This window comes from Juglans regia, chromosome 16, assembly GCF_001411555.2.
Source record: "Juglans regia cultivar Chandler chromosome 16, Walnut 2.0, whole genome shotgun sequence".
Classification (NCBI taxonomy): Eukaryota; Viridiplantae; Streptophyta; class Magnoliopsida; order Fagales; family Juglandaceae; genus Juglans; species Juglans regia.
In genome coordinates this window covers 15,213,303-15,225,938 of record NC_049916.1, presented here as the reverse complement: position 1 = coordinate 15,225,938, position 12,636 = coordinate 15,213,303, and the positions used below count along the sequence as shown (strand labels likewise).

The following is a 12,636-nucleotide window of genomic DNA, read 5'->3' as shown; positions in this document are numbered from 1 at the left end:
TTTTTAACTTCTTATAAATACATCTAAACTCATCTTAATATCTAAACACATATAAATTAATCTTAGGTGGGGCTTTACAAAACTCATGCCATCATCTCAACTCATTACTATTTATAAGAATTTAACTTATCTCAATTCAGCTCAACATCTAAGGAGGGGCTAAGAAATTTTTATTGAAAACTTTACACAGATAACGTAAAAATCACGATAACAAACTTTAAATTAAAAGAGCTCTAGGCATATCATTACCAAATAGTAAGTAATTTTCCAATAGTAAAACTTCTTTAGAAAGTTCTGCAATTAAAAGCTCTACGACTAAAAGTTAAATTTCATACATGAATCCGAAACAAGTACTTAAAAAGACTATTCATCGGCGATCGAAACCAACCTAGGCTTGAGAGTCACCAGCAAACCATTCTTCATGTAAAGAGTGGTTGTCACTTTAGGAGCAACTTTATGATCTTCCACAACCTTAACTTCATACCTCAACAGGATCGAAGCAGCTACCATTTTCATCTGCATGTAAGCAAACTTCTTCCCCAGACACAATCTTGGACCGGCATTAAACACAGCGTACTTGTACTGGTTCTCGCTCACAAACTGCCCATCTTTAATCCACCTCTCTGGCTTAAACTCTGAGCAGTCTTTTCCCCATATGGATTCCATTCTCGCCATTGAGAAAATCCAGTAGAAAACCCGAGCTCCCTTTTTAACCACGGTACCGTCCGGAAAAACATCGTCTTCTATGACTTCTTTCACGTCAATTGGCACTGAAGGATAAAGCCTTAGAGATTCTGATAATGCTGCCTGTAAATACACCATACTTTTCAGTTCTTCCAACGTAAAAACTACGTCGTCTGGTTCATTCTTATAAGACTTGCGACAACCCAAGACTTCATTAATCTCACACACAATTCTGCTTTCTACTTCTGGGTTCTTTTGTATCAACCAGAAGAACCATGTCAATGCCACAGAGCTCGTGTCTCGCCCTGCTAAGATTAAACTAATGCAGAAATCTCTCAGAAGTTTGTCTGAAAAATGCATGTTCTTATAATTATCTAGTTCAGATTCTTGAACAAGTCTTGACAAGAGATCAGAATGATGATCATCATTCAAGCTTCCAAACTTGATGAAATCATTCCTTCGACGTGCCACAGTCTTCTCGGCAAAATTATGCACTATTTTTATTGCCTCTTTGAGCCGCTTCTCGTATCCAATCCCAAAGTATCTCATGGGCTTCCATACAAAGGGTGGCAAAATAAATCTGAACATACTCAGCTCTGCGGCTTCTTCGAAAGCTTTTGCGAAAGGAACTTCAGGTAAATCAAGTGCCAAGCACCCAGGATCAGTACCAAAAGCAGCAGTGCAGATGTTATCAAAAGTAAAGCGAAGAAGAACTCCTTGGAGATCAAAGCGACCCTCCGACTCCGACAGATTCTCTAATACTTTCAGCAGCTTCTGGTGCACCAAGTCTTTCATGGTTTGAAATGAGCGTTCAACAAAGAACCTAGAATGCATCTCGGAGGTTGCAATTCGTCTTTGTCCCTTCCATAATTCATCGTCAGCATTAAAAATACCATCCCCAAGAAAGTCAGAAAACCTCTCTCTGTAGTACTTACCTTTAGGAAAATTCTCGAGCTTTGATTTAAGCATGTATTCAATGTTGGAAGGATCAGCAGTCATGATTCCAAAGACCCCTCCAATCCACACTCCCCTGAAGTAGAAGGTTCCCCCAGCTTTGATCAAAGACTCGGTCATCCAATCATAAAGGTTGTTGATATGAAGGAGAATCGAAGGTGTTATCCCAAAAAATGGCCATAGCATTGGACCCTTGTTTAAGAGTCTCTGAAATATGCAATTAAGAATGAATAGTCCGAGCAAGGAGATGGTAACTTCCCAACATAAGCGAGAATCCAACCATTGCAGTGAAGAGAAAACAAGCTTTCTCGCCATTTCTTTATATATATATATATATATATCCCTTGCGCTTTCATGAATTCGCAACGGATCTATGAGCATGAAGATAGGTGTGAGTACTGTGACCTTCTTTATATATGAATGAGAGGTTTTCCAGTTTACAATAAGAAAATTAATTAATTATTAACCGTAATATAGACTTTGGGAAGATATTAATTAATGGTAGCACCAACTTCTTTGACCCGGATCGATGTGCGAAAGATCTAGAGATATATAAAAGTAGTCTTGTAGATATGAGTAGATTAGTTTGTGTAGTCAGTATTTAAATTTATCTAATATTATTGTGGGACCTAAGCCTAAGAATGAAGGTATTATTACATATTGTTAGGGGTGAGTCGCTTAACTACTGCTCGTCTATTTCTTTTATCCCTTTTTACTTGAATGTGAAAGATTGATATAAATTAATTTTGAGGAAAGAGATCGAAGAAAGAAATTGAAAATTATAGCGACCATTGAACTCTACTGACTACTGAGCTTCCTTCCTACAATTGCTACTACAAAAATGGTTGTGCCATGCAGGCTGAATTTTGCATGCTGTGTATTGAGCTATCCACTTTAGCCTCCAAGAACTCCAACTATATATCCACTTTAGCCTCCAAGAACTCCAACACAGTAGCTACCTCCAGAAGAACAACCACGTCAACCGCTCCGCTAGACACTCCTCAACGAATATCTTCTAGAATCACCTAGAATAGGCAGGTGCCTACCCGCTGGGTGTGGTTGCTATACTACCACTACACTACATGATTATACACTGTATCATGGCCGACAGCTTGTAACCAACTCTGCAAAAATACTCTGCTATTTGTAATGCACAACATGTACTCAATTATATTCCTTAGAGAAGTTTGTTAGGTTGTAAATACTATAAATACTCAAGTCTGAACACAAAGCAATACACTGGGAAATACAGAAAAGGTTTTGCATTTACTCTTCTTTACATGGTACCAGAGCAACAATAGCGACTAACGTCTTTTTTTTACCTGGTCCTCTCACTTGTTTTTTTTTTCTCCTTCCATGGCTTCCGATAGCTTCTCCTTTGATAAAGATCTTCTTCATCCTTCTACCTTCCAACGCCCCAGCAACTTCTCCCACATAGTCTCCGTAAAACTAACTTCTGATAACTACCTATTGTGGCGTGCCCAAATCATTCCCTATCTCCATGGCCAAGAACTATATCACTTCATCGATGGTTCCACACCTCCTCCCCCACCTATTCTTCCCGCAGTATCACCGTCCCCAACTGGACCTTCTCTTCCTCAACCAAACCCAGCTTACCTTCAATGGCATCGCACTGATCAAATGCTTCTCAGTGCCATGCTTTCATCTCTCACAGAACCAATCTTGGCTCAAGCTATTACCTCTCGAACATCCCGTGAACTCTGGCTCACCCTTGACACCATGTTCACTTCACAATCTCAGGCCAAAATCTTCCAAATTCGTCATCAACTCACTAATCTAAGGAAAGGCTCTCTATCAGTAACCAACTATTACAGAAAAGTTCGGCTCCTCTCAGACACAATGACTGCTGCTGGTGAGCCACTTCGAGACTCTGAGGTAGTCTCATATTTGCTTAATGGCCTCACCTCGGATTTTGATACTTTCGTCACTTTAGTGACAACTCGTGCCACTCCCATAAGCTCCTCTTAGCTATTCAATTTGCTTCTCACCTTCGAAAGCGGAGTATCACTTATCTCCATACAACATGGCCTCCTCCCAACACCATCTGCAAATCTTAACACCTCTTTCTCTCCTCAAAATGCATATCGTGGAAGCCACAACACTTATCGTGGTAGTGGCCGAAACAATTATTGGGGTGGCCGTAACCGTGGAGGTCGCACCACTATATCTTCTCCCCTCTCTACTTCACAAACCAACAAACCCACATGCCAGGTCTGCAATAAAATCGGCCATGTAGCACTTCAGTGCTACCACAGATTTGATCAGGCATATCAGTTTGAGCCACCTCGATCTCTTTTGGCAAACTACACCAGCTCACCACAACTCTCCGACAGACACTGGTATCCCGACTCAGCCACAACAAATCACATAACCTCGAACCTTCACAACCTCAACATTTCAAGTGAACCATATCTTGGGTCTGAACAACTAGATATTTCAGAGACTTTCAGCCCCATCGTTAAACCCACCACCATTCAGTTAGTGATTTCCCTTGTTGTTTCCCAGAGTTGGCCTCTTAGACAACTAGATATTTCTAATGCCTTTCTCCATGGTGAATTGACCGAAACTGTCTACATGTCCCAACCTGTTGGTTTTGTTCACCCTGACCACCCACACTATGTCTGTCGCTTGCAAAAGGCCATATATGGCCTTAAGCAATCACCTCGTGCATGGTTTGCACAACTGAGTTCCAAACTCTGTGAATATGGTTTCATCCCATCCAAATCCGACCCCTCTCTCTTCGTCTACTCTCATCAGTCTGTTCTCATTTATGTGCTTGTATATGTGGATGACATTATTGTTACCAGTTCTCATGATACACAAATTGAACTACTGATGAAATTTCTTGCCTCTGTTTTTCCAACAAAAGACCTAGGTAAATTGTCCTACTTTCTTGGATTGGAAGTGTCTTATTTATCCAATGGCATTTACCTGTCCCAATGGAAATACATCCGTGATCTCTTAGCTCGCACAAACATGTTGTCTGCCAATGGTATAACTTCTCCCATGACTGCCTCATCTCGCATTTCCACTTTAGATACGCCCACCTTCAATGACCCAACCCTGTACAGAAGCATTGTAGGCAATCTACAATACTTGTCCTTAACTCGACCAGACCTTGCTTTTGCCATAAACAAAATTGCATAGTTCATGCATAATCCAAAAATGCCCCATTGGCAAGCAGTTAAGAGACTACTTCGATACCTCAAACACACTCTGAATTTTGGTCTTCTATTTCAAAAATCCAACTCACTTCAGTTACAAACATTCTCTGATGCGAATTGGGCTGGCTGCCCTGATGACCCCCGCTCTACCGGTGGTTTTTGTATTTTTCTTGGTCCAAACTTAGTCTCTTGGAGTTCTCGAAAGCAACGAACTGTTGCTCACTCAAGCACCGAGGCTGAGTATAAAGCTCTAGCCAATGCCACTGCTGAATTACTTTGGGTTCAATCTCTCTTAAAAGAACTCTGCATTTTCCTTCCCAAACCCCCAACTCTTTGGTGTTACAACCTTGGTGCCACTTACCTCTCCATCAATCTTGTTCTTCACTCACATATTAGGCACATGGAAATCGACTTCAACTTCGCACGTGATAGAGTCGCTGCAAAAACACTTCAAGTTGCCTTCCTCGCCTCCAAAGATCAAATTGCTGACATTTTTACAAAACCAATTGTCTCATCGCATTTTCACTTACTACGAACAAGTCTCACAGTAGTTGACACACTGTTAGACTTGCGGGGGCGTATTGAGCTATCCACTTCAGCCTCCAAAAACTGCAGACAACCACGTCAACTGCTCCGCTAGACACTCCTCAACGAATATCTTCTGGAATCACCTAGAATAGGCTGGTGCCTACCGACTGGGTATGGTTGCTGTAATGCCACTACACTACATGATTATACATTGTATCATGGCCGACAGCTTGTAACCAACTCTACAAAAATACTCTGCTATTTGTAATGCACAATATGTACTCGATTATATTCCTTAGAGAAGTTTGTTAGGTTGTAAATACTATAAATACTCAAGTCTGTACACAAAGCAATACACTGGGAAATACAGAAAAGGTTTTGCATTTACTCTTCTTTACACAGTGATATTCCCAGGCGGTATCCAGTATAACTCGTGAGTAAGACAAGACGACAATGATTAATGAGAATGCTGTACACAGAGGCCGCCTGGAATTCGACGATCAAGAGTTAATATTCCAGTTGTGTTATCACAAATTATTTGATTGTGACGATGGATATGAATATAGGATCGAATAAATAATGGAAGGAGAAAATTAAGGAAGTACTTCAGGAATTGAAGAGAGTTGGATAGCTTCGTGATGCAGTATTGAAAGAGCTGATACATAACTAGCATGTGAAATGTGTGATTATCCTATATATTGTGCATGCTTTCATAGCCGGCCACGGCTGGCCTGATGATATTCTTGTTAATTAAAACATCTCAACTGCACTTTCCTAGCTAATTTGATTGATAAGCATGCGTGAGATCATGATTTATGGGACAATCAGTACTTAATGTTAAAGCAGTCAACATTAATTAATCCCCCACTGGGTTTTTAACGCATGATGCTATCCAGTTAAGTACTTGCAAATAATATTAAAATTATAATCAACTTAATCGATCTAAATTTTCTTGCAGCTCTTGATCAGAACCTTTCACAACTATCTGTTCCGTTTATAGATCTGATGGTAAACAGTAGTTTTAAATTACTTTTAACTTATATTGTAAAAATAATAATGGAAGAAATAAAGGGAATACCATGAGTTAATACACTCCATTTATTACACTTCTATATATAATATGCACCATAAACCATCAAATATGGCAATCGGTACCATAATCTACTTAGGCCTCGTTTAGTTACACAGATGAGATGAGATGAGAAATTTGTGAATGATAATAAAATAATTAATGAGTAATAGTGAAATAGTTTGAGTTAAGATGTTTTAATATGAGATTTTGGAGGTAAAGGGAAAAAAAATTGAATAAAAATATTATAAAATTAAAATATTGTTGGAATATATTTTTTAATATTATTTTTATTTTGGGATTTGAAAAAATTGAATTATTTTTTGTTTTTTTTTGTTTAGAAGTTTGGGAAATTTATATTAATTAGATAAAAAAAAGTTGAAATTTGAAATTTTGAAATTGAAAAGTGTTTATTTTTTGTTTGGATATTGAGATTAGATCATGAGATGAAATGTGATGAGATGATCAGTTGAGACCATCTGTAAAACCAAACGAGGCATTAGTAATTATACTCTTCTTCATCCTAACATTTCTCATGCATTCCGAGTCACACGACTTGGTGGTATGACATGTTTCAATTGGATACCATTTATGTGGTTAATAGAAGAAGCCATACACTTAATATATATTGGGCAATTTGAAGTTTTGATATATAGTGTTAGACAAATAAGTCAAGATTCGATACCTCCGAAGATCACTCACTGCAAGTCCATGATTTATCTCATGCACCAACAGAACTCCAACACTTATCTGATATACAAACTGAACTTTTTATGCCAAAGAACGAGTTGGGGTTTAGATCAGTGGTGAATTTCCCTTGAGCATCAAGAAGAAATTGTGATGGGCACGGTTCGGAACCATCCACGAAACCCATCAAGTCATTGCTTTTTAGTATGGGAACCATTTGAGGCAACCAAATCAGATAGTTTGACCCATCAAGTTTGGCTGAAACCAACTGGTTGACGTTTGGAGCAATGAAAACAGTGGAAGAGGAAGCCATAGGTAAAACAGAAAAAGGATCAGAGATTGTGTGAGCATAAATGCTCTGGTACCATGTAAATATTTGAATGAATTGGCTAACTTGTCTTTAGCCGTGTGTATTGTTCTATTTATATATATTTAAATTGTACATATCTACTTCATCTCTAACTATCACATACAATGTAAATATATATAAATTGAACAATACACATGACTAAAGACAAGTTAGCCTATTTATTCCAATATTTACATGGTACTAGAGCATTTCTGCTCAAGCAATTTCTGATCATTTTTCTATTTTTCCTACGACTTTCTCTTCCACTATTTTCATTGTTCCAAACCTCAACCAGTTGGTTTCAACCAAACTTGATGGGTCAAACTATTTGATTTGGTTGTCTCAAATGGTTCCCATACTAAAAAGCAATGACTTGATGGGTTTCGTGGATGATTCCGAACTGTGCCCATCGCAATTTCTTCTTGATGCTCAAGGGAAATTCACAACTGATCTAAACCCCAACTATGTTCTTTGGCATAAAAATAATTAGTTTGTGCTAGGATGGATCAACACCACCTTGTCTAGTATGGTGGCTCCCTCAGTTTTTGGTATTACGTCTGCCCGATCCGCTTGGATTACACTGGAAAAGAAATTTGCCTCAAAATCTCGCTCTCGCGTTGGCCATTTAAAACGCAAACTTCAAGCTCTCTCTCAAGGCTCACGTAGCTGCTCTGTTTATCTTAATGAAGTGAAGGAAATAGCGACTCAACTGAGTGCTGCAGGTAAGACTGTTGAAGATGATGATCTGATTACCTATGTCAGTCATGGTCTCAATCCTTCATACCTACCCTTTAGGACCTCCTTGTCCTTAGCTACCAGAGATCAACCCTTATCGTTTGATGATTTCCAAACTGAACTTTTATCCATTGAACTACTTTTAGACACACAGTTCAAATATGTTTGCCCAGAAATAAACAATTTTGCATTATTCGTACCCAAGCACACTCAACAATTCTTCAACCGAAAACCAAAATATCCCAATAGGTCTACCCAACCTTTATTTTCAGGCCACTCTCCCTCCCACTTCCCTTCCTAAAGCAACTCGATGCCTCATTCTAAGCCAGCATCCAATACAGCCCCACCCCAGTAGAGTCTTCAACCTCATAAACCTTCACCAAATGCTTCATCTCCTCGCTGACCTTGCCAAATCTGTGGCCGATCTAGTCATCATGCGCTTGACTGCTTCCATCACATGGATTATGCATATCAAGGGAGACACCCTCCTGCCCAACAAGATCCATGGTGGCTCACACCAATGCAGAGCACGAGAATGAAACTTGGTTTGCTAACAGTGGAGCAAATCAACATATTACAAGCAATCTTGAGCAACTCTCTCTTTCACAACCATACACAGGACAAGAGCATGTGGCAGTTGGTAATGGTCAGGGTTTAACTATTGCACACACTGGTAATGCAACTTTTCATACGACCAACACTCAATTACACCTCAAACGTGTATTACATTGTACTAATGCCTCTGCTAACCTCCTCTCCATCAACCAGTTCTACTTGGATAACAATTGTTTCTTCATTTTAACTGCTTCCCATTTTTTTGTGAAGGACATACTGACGGGGAAGACTCTACTCGAAGGCAGGAGAGAAGGTGGTCTCTATCCATTTCACATGCAATCTATTTCTCTCAATAAGCCGTGTGCCTTAGCTGTTGTCGCAAGAATCAAAGCACCACTTGCAGTTTGGCACTCTAGATTAGGACATGCATCTATTTCTATTGTATCCCAATTATTGAATGAATACAAGTTACCTGTTTAAGGTTCAATTAGCAAAATAGATTTTTGCGAGTCTTGTCAACTCGGTAAAGGAAAACAACTTCCATTTCCTGCTTCAAGTCGTATTTCTGAGTTTCCCTTGGATTTAATACATTCTGATGTTTGGTCGTGTTCTACCAAATCATTGAGTGGCTGCAAATATTATTTCATTTTCATAGATGATTTTTCTCAATTAACTTGGCTCTGATACCATGTAAATATTTGAATGAATAGGCTAACTTGTCTTTAGCCGTGTGTATTGTTCTATTTATATATATATATATATATATATATTTACATTGTATGTGATAGTTACAGATGAAGTAGATATGTACAATTTAAATCTTATCTAAATCCTTATGATTCCTATATATCAGGAGGGATAGACGTTGCAGTTTGTAAATCAGATAAGTGTTGGAGTTCTGTTGGTGCATGAGATAAATCCTGGACTTGCAGCGAGTGATCTTCAAGGTATTTGTGTAGAGAAATTAAACAACAAATAGAAGCAGAATTACGACAATATGGTGACACTCCCGTGAGGGTATTTGTCCCACAAGTTGGTGATGAACAAAGGGAATTGAGTGCATTTGTTTGTGCACCAATGACCCCTATTTATAGGCCATCATGCACCGGTTGGTAAAGGGCACATCCATTGGTTAGCCAATGGTAACCCAAAGGTCACAACCTTAAGGAGTGACACATCCTATTGCCAAAGGGTACAACCATTGGTAAACCAATGGTAACCCAAAAGTCACATCCTTAAGAAGTGACACAACCTTTTAACTAAATCAAAAGGTTGTGTCTCTTGACACTTCCTTTAACATCACCCCTTATGGGAACCATCACCATGTTAGAGAATGTCATTCCAAGGGGTACACCGTTTGGTGATCACACCCCTTAGAATAAGATCTCCCACTTGATCACACAAAACGGTGATGATCCAGTTGAGTATTTTACCTTGGTACCAATATGAGCTTTCCACTACTCAACTCTCATCTGCAACTCTTGCAGATCGGCGTCAGAGCATGACAAGCCTCTACGTGCATATGTTTTTGTCATTACCTTATCTGACCGCACCCTTTACCATATGTGCTCCCACTGATCACATATTAGGGGTGACTACATTTCACTAAAAAAAAATTTTAGTGAATGGCATCAATTCTCCGTGACTGGATCAACAATCCATACCTCTGTCACAATTGACGACTTCAGCCGAATACATAACACATGTATCGACCTGCGCTGAATTTTCGTTAAGTACTTCCTCTAGAGGCTATTCCTGAGGTTTTTCCCTAATCACCTTATCAACGACTTTGCAAATGATTAACCATTTACTTGGGTAATCAAATCACATTTCACTAAAACTTTAGTGAATGGCACTGAATTTTCGTTAAGTACTTACTCACCTGAGTCTTTCCTTAATCACCTTATCAGCGACTTTACCATGATCAACCTTTTACTTGATTAATCAATCTGCACTGAAATTTTATCAAGTACTCACCCTAAGGCCATTCCTGAGGTTTTCTTTGATCACCTTATCAGTGACTTTACAAATGACCAAAATTTTCATTTGGGTATCTCTATAACTCCAATTTTCTAGGCGTCCCCAGAATTTGCTGAGTTATACATGCTGACCATGAGATTGCTTCACCTAGGTTTCTCTCAATCCCATTCTAGTCACATGTTCTCTGAATTTCTCCAGAGATAAACCTTTGGTCATTGGATCTGCTACCATCTCGGTCGAGGAAACGAAATTAACCTTGACCTCGCCTCTTTCCACTATATCTAAAATATAGTGATAATGCACATCAATGTGTTTTCCCTTGGAACTCTGTGTTCCACTTTTTATCAAAGAAATGGCAGACTGATTATCACAAAACACATTGATTGGTTCTGTGGATGTACCCAAATTTAAGCTTTCAATAAAGCGTTTTATCCACACCGCATTACTCACTGCAGTACTACAAGCAATATATTCTGCTTCCATAGTAGACTTAGCAACACAGCCTTGTTTCTTACTTAACCAAGAAACTGCTGTTCCACCAAATAAAAATATATATCCAGTTATAGATTTTCTATCATCTATATCATTTCCAAAATCAGCATCACTATAGCCGATTAATTCTAGATCACTGTTTCCAAAGCACAATTTCAAATTTTTGGTACCTTGTAAATATCTTAATATACGCTTAACTGCTTGCCAATGTTCTTTACCTGGATTGGATTGAAATCTACTTACCAATCCAACTGCATGACAAATATCTGGTCTGGTACTTGTCATTGCATACATGAGGCTTCCCACAGCTTGAGCATAGGGAACTTTAAGCATTTCACTTATTTCATCCTCATCTTTTGGGCACATACTTTTATTTAAAGTATGAGCTTTGCAAACAGGCGTACTTAAAAATTTACGATTTTCCATACCAAATCTTTTAAGTACTTTTTCTAGATATTTCTCTTGATCTAAATACAATAGATTTGAATTTCTATCTCTAGAAATTCTTATACCAAGAACATAAGCGGCTTCACCCATATCTTTCATTTCAAATTTAGATTTCAAGAATTCCTTTGTTGCATGCATCATATCTAGACAATTACTTGCCAGTAATATATCATCAACATACAATGATAATAATGTTAATTGATTATCATTTTTCCATATGTATACACAGTGATCTAGTGGACTCATTTCATATCCCATTTCCAAAATGGCTTGGTGAAATTTCAAGTACCACTGTCTTGAAGATTGCTTAAGTCCATACAGTGACTTTCTCAACCTGTAGACTTTCTCTTCATGTCCTTTAATTTGGAATCCTTCTGGTTGAATCATAAAGATATCCTCTTTTAATTCACCATTGAGAAAAGCTGTTTTTACATCTAACTGATGTAATTCCAAATTCATCCTGGCAACAATGGACATGATGATCCTTACGGATGTGAACTTCGCCACAGGCGAATATGTATCCACAAAGTCTACACCTGGTTGTTGAGTATATCCCTTGGCCACTAACCTTGCTTTGTACCTTTCCAAACTGCCATCAACTTTAAATTTTCTTCTGAGAACCCATTTACAGCCAATAACTTTTCTATCTTTTGAAAGATCTATTAACTCCTAAACATTATTTTTGTTTATTGATTCTATTTCATCTTTCATGGCTTCAAGCCATTTATTTGAATCAATACTATTGACTGCCTCAGAAAAATTTTCAGGATCATTATCTAAATTTTCCAAACTGGTATTTAGTGCATAATGATCTTGAAATAATATTGATGGTCTTCTGGATCTTTTACTCCCACTGTCTCTAACATCAATGCCTGAAGATTGATTTTCATCTGACTTTCTTTTATTATTCTGGATTTGAATAATATCATTATTTTCATTGTCAGATTCTGTGGAGATCCGTTGATTCTCTA

The 12,636-nt window shown here is 38.3% G+C and overlaps 1 protein-coding gene across 1 annotated transcript; it reads right to left on the bottom strand.

Annotated features, from left to right (window-relative positions):
- Nucleotides 1-222: 222 nt before the first annotated feature.
- LOC108990664 (cytochrome P450 86B1-like) lies at nt 223-2,013 on the bottom strand. The gene has a single exon (XM_018964686.2). The coding sequence runs from the start codon at nt 1,951-1,953 to the stop codon at nt 364-366; it is 1,590 nt and encodes a 529-aa protein (XP_018820231.2). The 5' UTR covers nt 1,954-2,013; the 3' UTR covers nt 223-363.
- Nucleotides 2,014-12,636: the final 10,623 nt, after the last annotated feature.